This window comes from Eriocheir sinensis, chromosome 29, assembly GCF_024679095.1.
Source record: "Eriocheir sinensis breed Jianghai 21 chromosome 29, ASM2467909v1, whole genome shotgun sequence".
NCBI classification, from domain to species: domain Eukaryota; kingdom Metazoa; phylum Arthropoda; class Malacostraca; order Decapoda; family Varunidae; genus Eriocheir; species Eriocheir sinensis.
The window spans coordinates 5,518,929-5,539,780 of NC_066537.1; the positions used below are offsets into that span (position 1 = coordinate 5,518,929).

At 44.9% G+C, this 20,852-nt stretch overlaps 2 protein-coding genes across 7 annotated transcripts in view; one reads left to right on the plus strand and one right to left on the minus strand.

The window, feature by feature from the left end:
* LOC127004851 (uncharacterized) overlaps positions 1-7,493 on the plus strand; it is a 44,244-nt gene extending 36,751 nt beyond the window's left edge. For 2 of the 6 annotated variants that reach the window (XM_050873028.1, XM_050873030.1), the window contains one exon: positions 239-7,493. In XM_050873028.1, the coding sequence (XP_050728985.1) occupies positions 239-412 (174 nt within the window). In that variant the 3' untranslated portion in view covers positions 413-7,493. The remainder of the gene's footprint in view (positions 1-238) is intronic. The other 4 variants (XR_007758058.1, XR_007758061.1, XR_007758059.1 and 1 more) reach the window with 4 other exon arrangements.
* Positions 7,494-9,998: 2,505 nt separating this feature from the next.
* On the minus strand, positions 9,999-16,042 carry LOC127004853 (uncharacterized). The gene is made up of 3 exons (XM_050873034.1): positions 15,223-16,042; positions 12,679-12,929; positions 9,999-11,897 (listed from the first exon to the last, which is right to left on the minus strand). The coding sequence occupies exons 1-3, from the start codon at positions 15,272-15,274 to the stop codon at positions 10,959-10,961; spliced, it is 1,242 nt and encodes a 413-aa protein (XP_050728991.1). The 5' UTR covers positions 15,275-16,042; the 3' UTR covers positions 9,999-10,958.
* Between the last annotated feature and the right edge of the window lie 4,810 nt (positions 16,043-20,852).

The following is a 20,852-nucleotide window of genomic DNA, read 5'->3' on the forward strand; positions in this document are numbered from 1 at the left end:
AGGGCTGTACTCTTATGTAGCTCTTGGTCCATATCTATAAGCCAGTGTTAAGGGTGGTTCTCAGTCAGTATAATTCTCTCCAAGTCAGGGCAGCAGTCTATCTCTCAGTGATCTATCAAGCTATATAGTTGTGAAGTTCTCAGTCCATATCCTTCTCTATAAGCCAGCGTTCAGTGTGTTAGTGTGTGTGTGTCCTGGTCCCTGTCCCTGTGTGTCATGTTGTTGTTTTGGTGCACAGCCCAACTGTTACTCGCGCGTGGTGGACATCCTCGGCAAGAAGCACATCATCATCTTTGCCCTGCGGCGGATTCTGCGCGGCGAGGAGCTCACCTACGACTACAAGTTCCCCATCGAGGAGGACAAGATACCCTGCACCTGTGGGACCAGACGCTGCCGGAAGTACCTCAACTAGACCCCAGACCACACAGGACCGGCACTACACGACTGCCCAGAGCACGCAGCCGGGTCAGGTCAGGTCAGGTCAAGCCACAGTTGTATTGGGCTGAAGTAGGTCATTTGGAACACTGATTAGACCACCACCCTCCCCTCCCTCCACTCCTCCCGGTCACCTCAGTTGCCAGAGTGGCTTGCGGGTGACCTCCTCCAGTCAGGTCAACCCAATGTGACCTCTGACTGGACCCTCCCTTCCCCCATCACTAAGGTTGCCAGAGCAGCGTCCAGAGCAGCCTCTCCGATCTCACGGGATCATCTGTCCACATCATCTGAGGCAGGTCGACGCACGGTGCTGGCCTGCCTCGCCCCCCCTCGCCCCTCTGCTGGGATATGCGTAACAGCCCCTCCCCCCACCCCCCCAGGTCCCTCAAGTGAAGTAACTCATAGTATACTCTTGTGTGCTGATGTCATTTGTTCCTCTGCTTAGGCTAAGTTTTGTCTACTGAAGCCCTCCCAGAGGTGCCCCCCAGAGTCCTCGAAGTTCCTCAGTGCATCCCAGGTGAAGGTTCCTCAGACCCTTGTGTTGTGCCGCGGCCAGCCGTTGGCGTCGGCACCAACAAACACACGCACTAGGCTTTCCAGTTGCACTTGTTACGATGAGCATGCAACTTTTTGGTGTACTCTACTGTTGCCGTTGTTTTTAATCGTCGCTCTCGGTTGCCGTCTTGACACCCGAAGGAGGAGGCGGAGCGGCGTGCGTTGCGTCGGCCCGCGGCGGGAGAACGGACGCACAGACGCACGCACGCACCGGGTAAGAGCGTGAGCAGTTTCCGTTTGTTGTGTTTTAACGATTATTTTCACCTTCTCAGAAATAGCTGACATACCTCATCTTGTGACCCCTATGTATAGTGACTCGTAGAAATCTCAGCGTGCTGGGAGCGTGTGTGTCTGGCGTGGAAAGACGAGACTCAGTTCCTTCTTGAGTGAGGCCGCTGCAAGTGCTGAGAGAGAGAATGAGTGAGAGAATGAGAGAGGATGAAAGAGAGTGAAAGAGAGAGAGAGAGAGCGCTTCCCCCCCCGGCCGCCGTGCCTGTGTGGGGGTGGAGCGGCTGCCTCTGAGGGCGGAAGGCAAGGCGAAGTACAGGTAACTATTATTGGAAAACCAGAGACCTCGGAGTGCATTTGGCATAATCATGCACCAATTCCTATAATTTAAGTAGATGTTTAATTAGATCACAATCTGCATTATACTTTGTGATTCTTAGCGACCAATGTGATAAAGTACAGTGATCCTGGGCCGCCGTAGCTTTCCCGGCAGTGGACTCGACGCCTCACGGCCGGGGCGCCACAGGGGCGTCCCGGCCGAACCTCTTCAGGACAAATACAGTCACAAAAACCCTTCACGCATTTTGTACGTGCCAGAACCGCTTGTCTCGGAGCCAAACAAAAGGCTTGTACACTAAGGCTTGTAACCACAGCTGTCAGCCGGCACACCACCACTGGGCTTGTCACATACTTGTAATATAAAGCAGCACCACCACACTCACTGGACCCATCGCCACACAGGGAACACAGCAAGGCAGCTCCCAGACCTCAACACACACACACACACACACACACACACACACACACACACACACACACGCACACGGGGGCCTGGCCTGGCCTACCGAGGGAGAGATTGGTCTGCTGACTGTGGCGGCTGTTGTCGTCTGTATTGTTGACAGTTGTTTGCTCTAGTGTGATCCTTATCAGGACTCTTAATTACCTTGCAGTTTGAGGATTCCTAGCGTAGGATACAGGATTGTGTACATATAAGCTGAAGAGTGGCGTGGTGCACAATCAAGAATTATCAAAAGTATTAAGGTTACTGCTGCGGGAACACCTGCGTCCCGGCGGGGCTCTGTGTCCCGGTGTCCCCAGGCCGCGAGAGGCCCGGGGAAAACCTCCGAATCCGACGGAACTAATTCTAAGAGCTAGATTTATCACTGTAACTGCCGGCATCTTGACGGGAAGCTGAATCTTGAAGAAGAGAAGAGAATGTTGACAGACACAAAAGTTATCAAATGGTGCTAACAATAGGTGGTTGACTTGATTTTTTTCTCTGTTGAGGTATTTTAAAGTTCATTAAAGGAAGAATTATTGGGCAAGAAACCCAGTGTACCAAACCCTATAGTGAGAGGTCCATAGGGGCAAGGCTCCGGCAGCATGGCGGCGGCACCAGCGGGCCGGTCAGTATTTAGGGCCACCAGCCCCCTTGTGATCCCAGTGGCCGTGCCGGGCCGCCCCACGCCGGGCCGGGGCCGCTCTGCCCTGTGTCTGCTGGACACTAAACAGCTACAAGTGAGCAATAAAATTAATAAAGTACTACCATCCGTGTGCCTAAATTTTGTGATAGCTGAACGGTCTTTTTGAAAGATCACTTTTTTTCAGGGCTCAAGTAAACTAGTGACGGGATGTTATAGCGTTAAAAGATTTCTAAATATTTTGCTGTCGGTTTATTAGTTTGATAGGCCGCAGCGGCGCTGTGGTATTCATTTTGATAGAAATTTCATAGCACTCATTTCACACAACCAAGACAAGCCATAGAACCCACCACAACCGATTATTGTAACCCGACCACCAAGATGCAACACGGCAGTCTCGCACCAACCAGGATTCATCTCTGTAAATGTTATATGTACATATGTATTTTGGCTTCACCTTTTCAAATGTGAATGGAATGCTTTTGAAAGTGTTTTTAATGTAAAGATAAATAGAGTTTTTATTTCATAGAGGAGTTTTATATGACGTGTGCTAAATTTTTTGGAACCACCAACAGTAATTTGTGCCATCAAAAGCGAGTACAAAGTTAGCATTTAGCTGTTCTTGTGACGGGTACGAATAAAACGATATTCCTGATTTGTACTCAAGAGTACTAAAACTCAAGTTGCAGTACCTAACTTGAGATTGTCCTAGTTCAAATGAGGTTTTATATCTTAGCGCCAGTCTTGTGGGCACTTTCCGAGTATTACGGGCATGAGCTCTGGCTAGGGCAGACTCAAGACAAGGCCTGGAATTTGGATACAAGGCACTAGTCACCCACATGGAGTTTAGTGGCTGTTTTCAGTGGCCATGCGACGGGTGGTGTTGGGCGGGAGAGCGGCAGGAGTTTGTTTATTCTCGGACGCTTGGACGAGGCGGCGCCATCTCATGCACTCGTGTGGAGGTTGATACCCTTTCCCGAGGCCACTACTGGGGCAGCTGAGGAAGAATTCTGATCCCTAGAGAAGATTGTAGGCGTAGTAGTGGTAGTAGCAATGACCCCAGTGAAATGCAGTATCCTTGTAAATTTGTAGCAGTAGTAGTAACTGCAATGAAAAGCAGTGTCCTTGTAAATTAGCAGCAGTAGTAGTGTTAGTCTATCCCTGTCAACACTTGCCTCCTCTAAATCCGGCCATCGATATATCGTTCAAAACCCCCGACCTTCACACGAGGGCGTCCGGCGGCCACCGCTCGTCCACGCGCAGTTGACCGGCCTTTGAACCAGCTTGCTCAAGGGTGCTGTGACCGAAGTCTTCTTGAGATCTGGGGATTATTATTATGATTATTTTATTTATTTTTTTTAGACGAGGTTTTTACTGTTTGACCCTGATTCTTTTTTTTATATGTGCATGTGTGTGTGTGTGTGTAGAAGCTCCCTCTATGTTGTATTATTTTTTGTTCCGCTGTTTGCGTCATTTCTCCACAAGGTAATGACATGTGTGTATTTTTATAGTGGTGATTATCGTGTGTCACTCATTACGTTCAGCTCTTAATAAAATTGCTTCTTCACTCACACACCCTTCAAATGGATACCTTATTTTATTTTGTGTTTTGATTTCTCTCGTTCAATTTTTATTCATATTTCTGCATTATTTTTTTTATTTCATGCATATTTTTTGGGTTTCCAGTGAAGCTTTGGTCTTAAAAATTGGCTTCACTCACACACCCTTCAAATGGATACCTTACTTTATTTTGTGTTTTTATTTCTCTCGTTCGATTTTTATTCATATTTCTGCATTTTTTATTTTTTTATTTTTTTTTATTTTTATGCATATTTTTGGGGTTTCCAGTGAAGCTTTGGTCTTAAAAATTGCTTCACTCACACACCCTTCAAATGGATACTTTATTTTATTTTGTTTTTATTTCTCTTATTAGATTTTTATTCATGTTTCTGCATTCTTATTTTTGTTTTATGTATATTTTGGGGTTTCCAGTGAAGCTTTGGTCTTAAAAATTGCTTCACTCACACACCCTTCACATGAATACCTTAATTTATTTTTATTTTTCAATTTTTATTCATATCTTTACATTTTTCTGTTCAATTGTCTATTTTTTTGGTCTCCAGTGAAGCTTGCTCGAATAAAAAGGGCTTCGTTCACCCCGGAAGTAATATATATATACGTATTTTTTTTCTCTCATCTCCTCCCCCCAGTAACTGTGAACAACCCTCGCCTCACTGCCACGGAAAACAGGCCAGTTTGTTTGACTCTTGTCCGATCCACTTTGGTTTTCAGAGCAATCAAGGCACAACACCAATGACTCTTCCATGTTTCCCTGCCCCACGCCCCCTGTGACCCTCCCTCCCCTGAGTAAACACAGCCTCCCCCGTCCCCCTCCGCCATCACCCGACAACTCACTCACTCACTCACTAATATTGCCACTAAGAGGAGCTGTGGAATAATAGTTAGCTTATATTTTTATCATTGAAGTAACTCGACGCAGCTCCTCGTGGGCGTAAGGAGAAAATACTGAGGAACGTTTGCCATAGATAATTATGTTTAAGTCGATCTTGTATCAAACTTAAAACCCTTTGACTGCGGGTTTCCTACAAGAAGACATCACCAAGCTACAGGAATGGAACAAAAAGTGGCTGCTACAATTCGATGACAAAAAATGTAATTGGGAGTGGATATCCAGCATACCAGTACCACATGGGAAACACTCCACTATCCACCACAGAGGCAGAGAAAGACCTGGGACTATCTGTTACCAGGCTACCAGTGAAGGCAAAATCCGTGCCAATTGCAGCGGCTAGGTTAAAAAGGCATTGCCATCTATAATTCAGAAATGTTAATCTTGTATGAAAACTAAGAAAGAATTGCCATATAGAATTGTGTTAAGGTCAACCAGATATCAAAATTAATGAAATATCCATGCCTCTAATTGTGTAAAGGTCAATCTTGTATGAAAACTAAGAAAGAATTGCCATGTATAATTGTGTTAAGGTCAACCAGATATCAAAATTAATGAAACATCCATGCCTCTAATTGTGTAAAGGTCAATCTTGTATGAAAACTAAGAAAGAATTGCCATATATGATTGTGTTAAGGTCAATGTGGTGTCAAAGTTAATGAAATACCGGTGCCTGTAGCTGCGTAAAGGTCAGTCTCGTATCAAAACCAAAGAGATATTAGTGTTTATGTATTTTTTTATAGCCGTGGGAGCAGCTGAATGGCACAAACTGAATATTTAAAAATGCCCACTCAGCATTGCTCCCATAGAAGAGATTGAAATAGAGTGACCAGAGAATTAAACTTGCATGCGTAGAAATGGTGACCTCATATCTTTTCTAGTCGGCAAAATTGGTAGAGGTCATTATTTTTTTTTTTCCACTTTTTTCTGTGACCTGGAATTGACCTTTATTGCACAAGTATAAGTGGTGACCTTGTTTCTCCTCAACGGTAAAATCAGCAAAAAAGGTCATTATATTTTATTGTTTCTTCTTTTTTCTGTGACCTGGAATTGACCTTTTTTTGCACAAGTATAAGTGGCGACCTTGTTTCTCCTCAACGGTAAAATCAGCAAAAAAGGTCATTATATTTTATTGTTTCTTCTTTTTTCTGTGACCTGGAATTGACCTTTTTTTGCACAAGTATTAATGGTGACCTTGATTCTTCTCAACGGTAAAATCAGTAAAAAAGGTCATTATATTTTATTGTTTCTACTTTTTTCTGTGACCTGGAATTGACCTTTTTTGCATAAGTATAAATGGCGACCTCGTACCTTCTCTAAATCAGTTAAGAAAGACTTATTTTAATTTTTTTACTTTTTTCCGCAACTTGAAATTGACCTTTTTTGTACAAGTATCATTGGCGACCTCGTATCTTCTCCAAACAGCAAAATCAATCAAGAAAAATGTGAAGAAAGTTTTTTTTTCTATTATTTCTCTAACATGGAATTGTCAGTGGTGCAAAATTGAAGGACCAACCAACCAACCCACCCCAACCACCCCCCAATTGAGTGTTGTTGTCAGTGTTAACGACCCCCAACAGTTCTTTGAAGCACATGTGGTTGTTACAGCAAATGATGGGCATCATTCCAAGTGTTCCGTAAGTGTTGCTTTCACTTAGGCAATAAGTTATCATACATACCCTTTTCATTCCTTACCAAAGATTTTTTTTTCTTTTCTATCATGTTCGTAATAATTATACCAGGCATCTAGATTTTACATATGTAGTTTTATTATTATGCATCTGAGTTATTATTTACCGACACGCTCCGTCACAGCGCCCGCCAAAACCTGCGCTCGCCACGGCAGCAGCTTCGCCAAGTCTGTCACCGCCTCGGGCTGCGTTACGACATGCATTCTTGGCGCGGTTCAGCCCACAGGGGGAAAAAGTGCCGTCATTCACGACACTTTATCAACAACTCGCTGACAGTGGCCAAGAATGCATGACGCAGCTGCCCTCTCCATGCCATCAGGATGCTCGGGTCCGAGGCAAGGGACGTAAGCTGCAGCCGTACCCCGAGCTTTGTGTTTGGGGGGCGCTGGGCCGGGCCGTGCGTACCCACCCCTCTGTACACTTTGTTTCCCGCTAATACTAATGCACGTCTGTACCACATTTGCACCACAGCTGTTCCACAAATGTAGCCTATACCACATCTGTACAATATTGTAACACATGCTATCACAGCTCCTAGTTGGAACCCCTCACACTCTCAGTTGGTGGGGGGCGAGGGAGGGCGGCGGGCGGCCTCTTGTCCCAGGGGTACCCGCCCCCCCTCACGCCCCCCACGCAGTTAGCTTCGGGCAGAGCAAGTGTTACTGGGTCACTAAATAAACTTTTCTTACTGCACTGGTGGCTTTCCTTCCTCCTCAGTACCCTAGAGGGAGTGTGTGGTGACCAGGGTTGGATCAAATACTGATTTTTTATAAGTCAAATACAAATACAAATACAAATACTTTTATTCCTGAATCTAAAAATACAAATAAATACAAATACTTTTTTCACTTCCTAGTTCCTACACTCCTCCTCCATGTGACCTGAGGTTAATTTCCTCCTTACTCCCCACCCTTAATATTTTTCCTCCTCCGCCTTCAGCCTTAATGTTCTCCTTACTCCGCTCTCCCCGTGATCTGACGTTAATCCTTTCCTCCTTCGCTTTCAACCTTAATCTTTTTCCTCCGCCTTAACGCGGCTTGACAATACTTCTTTTTTCTATTTCATTAACAGTAATTATCCTCCTCAAATGATTTTGACTCGAAATATAAATACAAATACAAAATACTTTTTTTCTGGGTGCCAAAATACAAATACAAATACGAAATATTTTTTCTGGGTGCCAAAATAAAAATAAAAATACAAAATACTTTTTTCTCTGGATGCCAAAATACAAATACAAATACATTAAAATTGTATTTAAATACAATTCAAATACAAATACAACAGTATTTGATCCACCCCTGGTGGTGACCCTCCTGGGCCCATGTTATCAAGCACTTCTTCTCAGAGCTCACACTCCCACGTTTGATAAGGCTTTCCCAGAGGTTGTGGCCATTCCAAAGATGGTAGTTTTTGATCCATATATATATATATATATATATATATATATATATATATATATATATATATATATATATATATATATATATATATATATATATATATATATATATATATATATATATATATATATATATATATATATATATATAGTTGCTGAGTAAGACCAGATTAAGGTGGTTTGGATATGTGAGGAGAAGAGAACACATCCTGAGACCAGCACTGAACTTTGAGGTAGAGGGCAGAAGACCACCAGGAAGGCCAAGGAAGACGTGGAGAAAGGTGGTGGAGGAAGATGAGGAGGCTGAACATCACGGAAGAAATGGCTATGGACCGGCAACAGTGGAGGAGGCTCATATCCCGTCCAACCCCACCATAGGGAATAAATGGACGTTAAACGATGATGGTGATGATGATGATGATATTTATTCATCTTATGTCCTATTAGCTGGTTCGGCACCACATGACCTTGCAGTTGCGGCACCAAGACCAAAAACACCCCAACATAATCAATCCTCTTAGCTAGTTGGTATTATTTTAGTGAAGGGAAAGTTTACATATCACTGGAGAAGCTTTATTTACCTATTGTGTATTTGTCTTTATTTAACTCGGTAGCAGCGGGGATCATGTTTCTTACTGCTCCCTCTAAACGAGAAAAAACGAGAAAAAAATCACCACTCACACAATCCCTTTCACGATATATATCAAAGCGTTCGTGATCAGTTTATATATAGGCTATCATCTATTTTTGGGAGTTTAAATCATGGCACAAATTTGGCCCGTCGCTGATACCGGGTTAAGTAAGTTGCCTTTGAGCTTGTTGGTGTGGCATGCTCCTCCCTTCTCCTTTGTTGTTTACTTGCAACAATAAACTACCAATCAATCAGTCAATCAAAGGAAAGTGTGTAAATAAGAAGGTCAAAAGAAGAAGAAGAAGAAGAAGAAGTCAGCTGATAATGGGCGGCTTTCACGAGTCACCCCTGTGGTTGTGTTGTGTGTATGGCCCCAGGGGAACACCACGCTGCCCCCAAGCCCCCCCAGAGGTACTGAATACACCCTGAAGTGGTGCAGAACATAGAACATTGTGTATATATAGTGCTTGCTTGATAACACTGGTGGAAGGAACTCGATCTGTACGTGCTCCTGAAAGATGAGTATCCATAAGGTTTTTGCGGTTTTAAAATCATCGTAGTTACTTTTTTAATTTACTTTATAACACATTGAAGCTTATAGAGTGTGTTAGCGGTACGGGTTACACGGGTTCCCACACTTGTTTTAATCACTATACTAACTCGTGTGGTTCTCGGTTTTAAAATCATCGTAGTTACTTTATTTTTACTTTATAACTCATTGATGCTTAGACAGTGTTAGCGATGCGGGTTACACGGGTTCCCACACACATTTCAACGCCATTTCCACATTTGTTTTTAACCCGGTAGCAGCGGGGATCATGTTTCTCTTAATGGTCCCTCCAAGCAAGAAAAATTAGAAAAAATCACCACTCACACAAACCATTTCAGAATATATTTCAAAGCATTTGTGATCAGATTATGTATCATCTATTTTGGGGGGTTTATATCATGGCACAAATTTGGCCCGTCGCTGCTACACGGTAAAGCCACAAATTTGGCCCATCGCTGCTACCGGGTTAATCTCTATACTAACATGTGATTTTCCGGGAAGTTTGAAGGTTAATCAGAAAACATACGTGCCAACAAGGGTATTTAGTTAAGTAGGAAACAAGATATCGCTCTATACACGGGGAAGTAATTAAGGTGAATAAATTAAACACTAACACTCGATTAATACTGTATTTTAACGCATAACCAACCTGGGAATAACATATCACAGACGCTATGCCTTGACATACGAAGTAACAGATATATATGGCACCACTCTGGGACTATATAACATAACACTAGGATATTATTTATAAGGGTATGTAGGTATACAGGTATCTTAGGAGTAATCAACAAGCGTATATATAGTTATATATACTCTCTCTCTCTCTCTCTCTCTCTCTCTCTCTCTCTCTCTCTCTCTCTCTCTCTCTCTCTCTCTCTCTCTCTCTCTCAATAAATAGGTGGTGCGTAGGACTTAGCGTGGTAATACTGTGTTGTCATTTCCTCCCTCCAGCTGACTATATGGGAGGGAGGGAGGGCTATGGTGGCCTCTTTGTGCACGGAACAGCCTCATTAACATAGATACATACATCCACGCCCGCCTCATCCGCAAACAATCAACCACCGCGTCCGTGTCCGTATCCACAAAGTGCCGATATCCTCGTCTGTACAACTCATGTATCTGACGTAGACGTGTCCTTGTCCGCGTCCGCCACGCTCGTGTGTCAGCTAAATATGTCCTCGTCCGTCCACGGGTGTGCCTCGCCTATGGCTGGCGGCACCCGCTGGGCCCGAGACAAGGAGGAAGAGGTAGTTAGTGGTGGGGTGAGTGCCGGGGTGAGGGGTGAAGGACCGCTGACTCGTGGAGGCGGAGGGCCGCGTCAGCATCGCCGCTGTCTGTTGCACGCCCGTTGGTAGAGAGGCGTCTTGGGCCGGGCCAGGCAAGGCCGAACAAAGATTTGGGTCCGGGAGTCTCCGGCGTCACCGCGACACACAGCGCCGAGGGAAGGGCGGGCAGGAAAGTCCGCGGCCAGGACGTGCGTCATGCATGGGTCCCCAACGTACCTGGGGCGGCTCCCATTGGCTAGCCGTGTCCGTGACTTCCTGTGGCCCTGCTACCAGGCTACTGAGTCTCTCAGGGCCTGCCGCCCCCCACCCACGGCGCAGCACCCCCCGCCGTGCGCATGTGGCCCTCCAGCATGGCAATCTTGGCGCTGATGGAGCCAACGCCGGGGTCTGGCTGGCCCGCGGGGGGCGTGGCGGCGGGGCTCAGCATGCTGGTGGCCGTGTCCGGCGTGGAGCAGGCAGTGTCGGGGGTCGCGGCGCCCCCCGCGCCGTGCAGTGCCATCTTGAGGGGCGGCAGCCCCCTGCCCTTGCCGGGTTTGGGCAGCAGGGGCACCTTGGGCGGCGGGGGCTTGGCGCCGACCCCGGTTGTCTTCCCGGGCTTGGGGGCGGCGGGGGGCGGCACGGGCTTGACTGGCTTGACTCGCTGAACTGAGCTGGGTCCGTCATTGGCCAGGGGGGGTGCGCTGGGCTTTGTAGGGGCGGGGATGGGACTGGGGGCGTCACTTTCCAGGGGCGGCGGGCTGCTGGCCTTCGGGGGGGCGGGGGCGGGGCGGGCGGGCTGCATCACGGCAGGTTTTGGGTCCTTGGCGGGCGGCGGCGGCAGCGGTGAGGTCTTCGGGGCCTTCAAGGGCAGGGTGGCGTGCAGCGGGGCGGCGCACTCCTGCAGATTACTGTACATGACCTCTTCCTGCACGGCCTGCGGCGGCGGGGGCAGCACTGGCGTCACCGCGGGGTGCGGGGGCGGCATGGGGGCGCGCAGCACCAGGGCGTCCCCCTGCTGGGCGGGTTGAAGGGCAGCAGAGCGGTAGGGGGCGGGGGTCTGGTGCAGCAGGCGGGGCGGGGTGGGCAGGCGGCCCTCGGAGGACTTGTCCTTGGCTCTGACGGAAGCCACCAACTTCTGCAGGTCCGTGGTGTTGACGTAGGTGTTGGAGGTCTCGTCCAGGTGGGACAGGTGCGCCACGTCCGCCACGCGCAGCTGGTAACTCGAAGCGCGCCCGTTGTTCTTCGCCTGGGTGGGGGCGGGGGGAGAGGTGTTACTCAGGTGGTACAGGCACACAGACACATGCAGGCACGGCATGATAGAGACATGACCACACACACACACACACTATTAAAGCGTTAGGCCGTATTATACAATGACCGCTGCCCTTGGTGAGTCGATGATGAGGGAGAGGGAGGCGGCGGGCAGAAATTGCATCGCAAATAAATTATTGTCATGGGGATGGTGGCGAGGCTAGTGATGGTGGTGGTGGTGGTAGTGTTGGTAATGGTTGTGGTGGTGACGGCAATGTCCATTTAACTAAAATTCAAGGTCGTGTCCGCTTGCCTGTCTGCTTGCAAAACCTCTCTCTCTCTCTCTCTCTCTCTCTCTCTCTCTCTCTCTCTCTCTCTCTCTCTCTCTCTCTCTCTCTCTCTCCATTATTTCACTTTTTGCCCCTCTCACTCTCTCACATGTCTGACTAACGGCGCGAGGACACATTCTCTCTCTCTCTCTCTCTCTCTCTCTCTCTCTCTCTCTCTCTCTCTCTCTCTCTCTCCATTCTTTCACTTTTGCCCTCTCACTCTCTCACATGTCTGACTAACGGCGCGAGGACACAGATTCTCTCTCTCTCTCTCTCTCTCTCTCTCTCTCTCTCTCTCTCTCTCTCTCTCTCTCTCCATTCTTTCACTTTTTGCCCCTCTCACTCTCTCACATGTCTGACTAACGGCGCGAGGACACAGATTCTCTCTCTCTCTCTCTCTCTCTCTCTCTCTCTCTCTCTCTCTCTCTCTCTCTCTCTCTCTCTCACCTTGGACAGTTTCCGCCGTAGCACCAACATGTAGACCACCAGAAGTAGCAGTAGCACACCCAGCACGCCGCCCACCGCCCCAGCCACCACGCCCATGCTGCCCCCGTCTTCCTTGGGGCTGGACGGTTCCCTCTCCGGAGCGTCGTGTCTTGGGCCGGGCAGGGATGGGCGGGGTATTGGCCGTGGGCGTGACGCGGGTCGTGGGGGTCGTGGGGTGGTGGTGGTGGTGGTGGTTGTTGCCCCTCCGAATTCTGTGGGTTATTATTATTATTATTATTATTATTATTATTTAGTCTTTTCCTTCTTGTATTTCATGTTACTATTGAAAAGATAGATAGATAGAGAGAGAGACTACTACTACACCTACTAATACTACTACCACTATTACCACTATTACTACTACTACTAATAATAATAATAATAATAATACGCCAAGTCCATTATTTCAAAGGTTAAAAAAAGGGGTAAAATTATGCGGTTCTTTGTTAAACTATCCATAAGGGCGGAAACGGATGTGTGTGTATTTGTGTGTGTGTGTGTTTGTGTGTGTGTGTGTGTGTGACCTTACCTATTCATATTGTTACAGGGCTGAGTCAAGATCATAATGTTCAAAGTATAGAAAATCGCTTGTTACCAGATAGTTTCCAGTAGCTTGATAAGAAGATTCAATTACAGTATGCTGATTCACTGCTCTTATTGTAACGTAATAAATTTGAAGGTATTGTATTGTAATGTAATGTATTTTAATGTATTGTAAGCTTTTGATACCCAGTGAGATTCCTTGCGGAGAGAGAGAGAGAGAGAGAGAGAGAGAGAGAGAGAGAGAGAGAGAGAGAGAGAGAGAGACTAACGTAACGGGGTACTTATATGATTCTTGGAGACTCATTGACTCACTCACGCATTCTCCTCCTTTCCTTCCTTTCCTCCTCCTCCTCCTCCTCCAGTATTTCCTTCCGCCGTTCCTATAGTCATCCATCGCCTCACCTTCTCACGTACCTCATTCATCCACACGCACGTACACATACATACATACACACATACATACATAGATTTTTTTTTTATATACACACAGACAGACAGACACATTTAGGGAGTATACGTACGTTGATACATATACATATATACATTAATTTAAATTCTCTCTCTCTCTCTCTCTCTCTCTCTCTCTCTCTCTCTCTCTCTCTCTCTCTCTCTCTCTCTCACCCTTCCTCGGTTTTTTCCAGCGCACACACACACACACACACACACACACTTCCGTTGCTTGTTATACTTGAGTGTGAGTTCCCCGGATTACCCTTCCCCCCTCATCCCTTCCAGTCTTTCATCGGCCAAAATTACATGGGAATTAAACTCTTTCCAGCTTCCCACAACAACAACAATAAATACTACTACTACTTCTAGACAGAGAGAAAGAAGGTGTGTGTGTGTGGGGGGGGGGGGGGTACCAACATACGTGAGATAAATGTATGTGTGTGTGTGTGTGTGACGAAGAATACTAATTGATTTCAAAGGTAAGAGGACGTACGGTTGGACAGGTGAATTAGATTACATTCCTTACCTGTCCTACTACTACTACTACTATTATTACAACTATTACTGCTACTACTACTACTACAACTACTACTATTACTACAACTACTACTATTACTATTACTACTACTACTACTACTACACTATTACTACTGCTAAAACTACTACAGTCCTTCCTCTTCGTCCTCATCTTTTCAACTTTTTTTCGGTTTCTTTTCTTTTCCTTTTTTTGTGTGTGTGTGTTTTCTCTGCACCGCCAGCTGTCTGTGATGCCTGACCTTCCATATCCTTGCCTCCTCCTCCTCTTCCTCCTCCTCCTATTTGTGTATCTTTCTCTTCTTTGTTTGTTTGTTCTGTGAGGTAACAGTTACAGCCTTCCTTCTTCCTTGTGTGTGTGTGTGTGTGTGTTAGTATGTAAGTGATTGTGTGTGTGTGTGTGTGTGGTGTGTGTGTGTGTGTGTGTAAGTGAGTGTGTGTGTTAGTATGTAAGTGATTGTGTGTGTGAGAGAGAGAGAGAGAGAGAGAGAGAGAGAGAGAGAGAGAGAGAGAGAGAGAGAGAGAGAGAGAGAGTGTTTGCTATTCTTGTAGCCTTAATTTCGATTGGCTTCTGTTTATATGAGAGAGAGAGAGAGAGAGAGAGAGAGAGAGAGAGTGTTTGCTATTCTTGTACTTAATTTCGATTGGCTTCTGTTTATAGAGAGAGAGAGAGAGTGTTTGCTATTCTTGTAGCCTTAATTTCGATTGGCTTCTGTTTATATGAGAGAGAGACAAAAACGCCTCTTGGGACGTGAATCATACAGGGTTTTCTCTCTCTCTCTCTCTCTCTCTCTCTCTCTCTCTCTCATAAGTAACAGTAGTAGTAGTAGTAGTTGTAGAGGTAGTAGCTACTTTTATTATTATCATTATTATTATTATTATTATTATTATTATTATTATTATTATTATTATTATTATTATTATTGTTATTATTTTCTCATTTATTCATCTATCTATTTAACTCAACTACCTTCTCACCGAAATCAACTCCAATCCATTCTGCATCGCTCTCTATGGCTTGGTGGGTCATGGTGGTGGTGGTGGTGACGCTGGTGGTGGTGATGAAGGTGGTGGTGGTGGTGGTGATGATTCAGTCACTTTTCCTCTTGAAGAAATGGTGTTATGATTTCCTTACTTTCTTATCTCACACTTGTACTAACATATATAACTTTTTTTCTCAATGTTTCTTTCTCGTAAGTGGAAGAGAACATGTGAATTAAAAGTTTATTATTTCATCTTTTTCTATCTCTCCTATTCTCTTCTCCTCCTCTGTCTTATTCCTTTCTTCCTTATCTATCTCACAACAGACATTATATCTTCTAGTGTTTACTCATTTCGTTTATTTATGTTATCACACTTTTCTCTCTCCTTCCTTGTCTCACACACACAGGATCACACGAAAGACTTCAATATCGTGTAATTCAATCAATCTTTTCTCCTTCTTAATTCCTAATCAATCAATCTTTTCTCTCCTTCTTAATTCCTTGTCTTCCGTATCCTCACACACACAGGATCACACAAAAGACTTCAATATCGTGTAGTTCTTGCAGTATTTCTACCCGACGAAGGCGCTGTAGAAATGCGTATAAAGGTGCTGGATTCCTTCTTCTGCTCCTTCTCCTGCACTGTTCTCTCTCTCACACACACAATATCACACAGCAGTCTCCAATATCCTAGTTCTTGTAGTATTTCTATCCGACGAAGGCGCAGAAGGAGTGCAGGACCTTGATACCTTCTCCTCCTGCGCGGGTTCACTGCTGTCGGTTGGTGGTGTGAGAGAGGACTGAGAGCGGCGAGCTATTGGTATCCTTCCCCAGGGGTTGAGGGTGACTTCCTACAATGATGATGTCACTGGTTGGTTGTCAGTTTGTCTTTTCCTCCTCCTCCTCCTCCTCCTCTCTCTCTCTTGGGTAAACTCTTTGGTCCATATTCATAAACATATTGGACAAGATTTTCGTAAAAGCTGTGCATGGGCATTTCCAGGGGTAGTTTTATGACCCTGGTGGTAGTTTAACTGACCCTCCTTCTGTGCCATGAGCCTACGAAAACTCTCATGAGAACTCGACTGCAGCTCATGATCTCTTTGGCCTTTGGAAATAATGAAAGAACGAAATACATAAATGAATTAGATTATGTAGTCGTAGTAGTAGTAGTAGTAGTAGTAGTAGTAGTAGTAGTATCTAGTAGTGGTAGTAGTGGTATCTGTCAACCCTTATATACGTCACTGATGACTCATAGACTGACCCACCTTTGGAATTTTAAGAAAGAGACAAGAGGGGAGAGAGAGAGAGAGAGAGAGAGAGAGAGAGAGAGAGAGAGGGGGGATCTGTGCCCGCACGTCCTTGAAGAAGTCTTCCTCCTTGATCTTCCTTGTTGTTTTTGCGTGTGTGCGTGTGTGTGTGTGTGTGTGTGTGTGTGTGTGTGTGTGTTCATGTATTGTTGCGCGCGTGTGTATGTATGTATAAGTGATTGTAAGTGTGTGTGTGTGTGTGTGTGTGTTCATGTATTGTTGCGCGCGTGTGTATGTATGTATAAGTGATTGTACGTGTGTGTGTGTGAGAGAGAGAGAGAGAGAGAGAGAGAGAGAGAGAGAGAGAGAGAGAGAGAGAGAGAGAGAGAGAGAGAGAGAGGGGGGGGGGGGATAAAAATTCACTATAATATCTATATAATTACTCATATATATTATAATTTCCATTGGTATTTTCATTTTATTTATCTAATTCAACATTTCTTAATTATATTCATTCATTACTTCTTTATTTTCTTCTGTAATAAAACTAATGATTATACGTCCAATTATTTTTATTTTCTTATTATATTTTTTTTCTTTCACTCATCAGCACAGTCATTCGGTTGACATTATTAATAGTAAGTTAGTAAGTCATTTGTTAGTATCCTTAGTAAGTATAGAGTGAGTCGGTAATTCAGGTGTCACATTGTCAGTAAGTCGGTAAGTCAGTCAGTCGGTCATTTCAGTCTGTCATATTGTAAGTCAGTTGTCTGTATGCCAGTCCGTAGTCAGCTAGTCAGTAAATCAGTTGTTATATTTTTAGTAGGCCAGCCAGTCGTGTCACTCAGGGTCATTTCAGTTGTCATATTGTAAGTCAGTAAGTCATTTCACATGTCATATATTGTCAGTAGCAAGTCAGTCGATCAGTCAGTCAATCGATCATTTTATTTGTCAAGTCAGTCGATCAGTAATCCACTCGGTCAGTTGTCATTTCAGGTATCAAAAAGTTATAGTAATTAATCCGGTCAGTAAGTCAGTTGTCATATTGGTAAGTCAGTCAGTAAGTCAGTTGTCATTTCAGTTATTAGTCAGTCAGTCAGTCAGTCAGTCCATCTCTCCTTCCATCTTTGGCTCAGTTATCTCCAGGCCCGTAACGTCAGCAACAGGTCAAGTCAGTTCAGTCAGTCAGTCAGTCAGGTGTCATTTCAGTTTTCAGTAAGTTCGTAAGTCAGTCAATCAGGCAGCAGGGCAGGTTCAGTTTCAGGTATCAAAAAGTTAGTAACTAATCCGGTCAGTAAGTCAGTTGTCATATTGCTAAGTCAGTCAGTTAGTCAGTCAGTCCATCTCTCCTTCCATCTTTGGCTCAGTTATCTCCAGGCCCATAACGCCAGCAACAGGTCAGGTCAGTCAGTCAGTCAGTCCATCTCTCCTTCCATCTTTGGCTCAGTTATCTTACGGCCCATGACGTCAGCAACAGGTCAGGTCAGGTCAGTCAGTCAGTCCATCTCTCCTTCCATCTTTGGCTCAGTTATCTCCAGGCCCATAACGTCAGCAACAGGTCAGGTCAGGTCAGTCAGTCAGTCCATCTCTCCTTCCATCTTTGGCTCAGTTATCTCCAGGCCCATAACGTCAGCAACAGGTCAGGTCAGGTCAGGTCAGTCAGTCAGTCCATCTCTCCTTCCATCTTTGGCTCAGTTATCTCCAGGCCCATAACGCCAGCAACAGGTCAGGTCAGTCAGTCAGTCGATCTCTCCTTCCATCTTTGGCTCAGTTATCTTCAGGCCCATAACGCCAGCAACAGGTCAGGTCAGTCAGTCAGTCAGTCCATCTCTCCTTCCATCTTTGGCTCAGTTATCTTACGGCCCATAACGTCAGCAACAGGTCAGGTCAGTCAGTCAGTCAGTCCATCTCTCCTTCCATCTTTGGCTCAGTTATCTTACGGCCCATAACGTCAGCAACAGGTCAAATCAGTCGAAATCAGGTGTCATTATCAGTTTTCAGTAAGTTCGTATAAGTCAGTCAATCAGTCAGTCGGCAGGTTCAGTTTGCAGCAGTTAATAAATCACTCATGTAGGCACCCAGTTAAACATTGGCGCGTTAACATTTGGTCGACCATTATCATTTATCATTTCCATCGCAGCAGGGGAGGTGCAGGCTACAGCAAGCTAACCGGGAGCAACACTCTTCACCGCCGTAAGGGTAACAGCAGTCCTCCTCATCGATGTGCACTCGGATCAGCTGCTCAACGTGTACCACCGAGCGAGGCCTGGGCGTTAGGAGTAGCTGAGGAGAGGAGAGAGAGAGAGAGAGAGAGAGAGGGGTAGATTAAGAGAGGTTACTATAGGAAGGAAAGGAAAAAGATATAGATTGAGAGAGAGAGAGAGAGAGATTGATTGAAACTTTTATTCACAAACACATCTGTGAGAGAGAGAGAGAGAGAGAGAGAGAGAGAGAGAGAGAGAGAGAGAGAGAGAGAGAGAGAGAGAGAGAGAGAGAGAGAGAGTTAGCTCACCTGCAAAATGGGAACCAGGTCGTCTAAATCGCTTTCAGTTACATCTGGGAGATAATGAAACTCCATCTGCAATAGTAAAGTAGTGGTCGTAGTAGTAGTAGTAGTAGTAGTAGTAGTAGTAGTAGTAGTAGTAGTAGTAGTAGTAGTAGTAGTAGTGGTAGTAGGAGGAGAAGGAAGAGGAGTAAATCCGAGTGATATAGTAGTAGTAGTAGTAGTAGTAGTAGTAGTAGTGGTAAAATTATCAGTCTTAAGTTGAATTCATTTATCTATTTATTTTTTCTTTACTTCATATTCTTCCTTCCTCTCGTGTTCAACTTTTCCTTCCTTTCTTTATTTTTACACTCCTTAATCATTATCTCTTTTTTTTCCTCCTTTTTTCCACATTTCCTCCCTTCGATCTCATTACTACTACTACTACTACTACTACTACTACTACTACTACTTCTACTACTACTTCTACTACTACTTCTACTATTGTACCGTTTTGTTATAGGCCACACCCTCTAACGGAGTGATATTATAACAATGGAAGAGAGAGAGAGAGAGAGAGAGAGAGAGAGAGAGAGAGAGAGAGAGATAGTGCCTTGACCCTAAATAAAAACATATTATTATTATTATCTTCCCCACCCCTTGCCCATATCACTGACGAGAGAGTACACCCACAGTGAGCTATTCCTCCCGCCATATTAATATCAAGTCAAATATACATAGGTACATACATTTCCTTGGACACGTGCCCCTTACCCATATCACATTTTAGGGCTCACTCACACTCATTTGCCAAGGCTTTCATGTAGGGTGTGGGCATTTCCAGGGCTAGTTTAATGACCCTTCTTCTGTATATTACAATTACGAAAACAATTATTTAAACCTGATTAACTTCCTTATCAGCCTTGGGAAATAGTCGATGAGAGGGTGTGGGCATTTCCGGGGCTAGTTTAATGACCCTGGTAGTAGTTTGACCCTTCTTCTGTATATTACAATTACGAAAACAATTATTTAAACCCGATTAACTTCCTTATCAGCCTTGGGAAATAGTCGATGAGAGAGTGTGGGCATTTCCGGGGCTAGTTTAATGACCCTGGTAGTAGTTTGACCCTTCTTCTGTATATTACAATTACGAAAACAATTATTTAAACCCGATTAACTTCCTTATCAGCCTTGGGAAATAGTCGATGGGAGGTTGTTGGCATTTCCAGGGCTAGCTTAATGACCCTGGTAGTAGTTTGACCCTTCTTCTGTATATTACAATTACGAAAACGATTATTTAAACCTGATTAACTTCCTTATCATCCCTTGGGAAAGAGTTGACGTGCGAGGCGGGGCTAGCACACACATTTCTTAAGGCTTTCATGTAGGGTGTGGGCATTTCCAGGGCTAGTTTAATGACCCTGGTAGTAGTTTAATCCTTCTTCTGTATATTAAAATTACGAAAACACTTATTTAAACCCGATTAACTTCCTTATCAGCCTTGGGAAAGAGTTGACGTGCGAGGCGGGGCTAGCACACACATTTCTTAAGGCTTTCATGGAGGGTGTGGGCATTTCCGGGGCTAGTTTAATGACCCTGGTAGTAGTTTGACCCTTCATCTGTACCCTATTAAAAAACACTTATTTAAACCCGATTAACTTTCTTTTCAGCTCTTGGGAAATAGACGATGGGAGGTTGTGGGCATTTCCAGGGCTAGTTTAATGACCCTGGTAGTAGTTTGACCCTTCTTCTGTACCCTATTAAAAAACACTTATTTAAACCCGATTAACTTCCTTATCAGCCTTGGGAAATAGTCGATGGGAGGTTGTGGGCATTTCCAGGGCTAGTTTAATGACCCTGGTAGTAGTTTGACCCTTCTCCTGTATACCACGATCA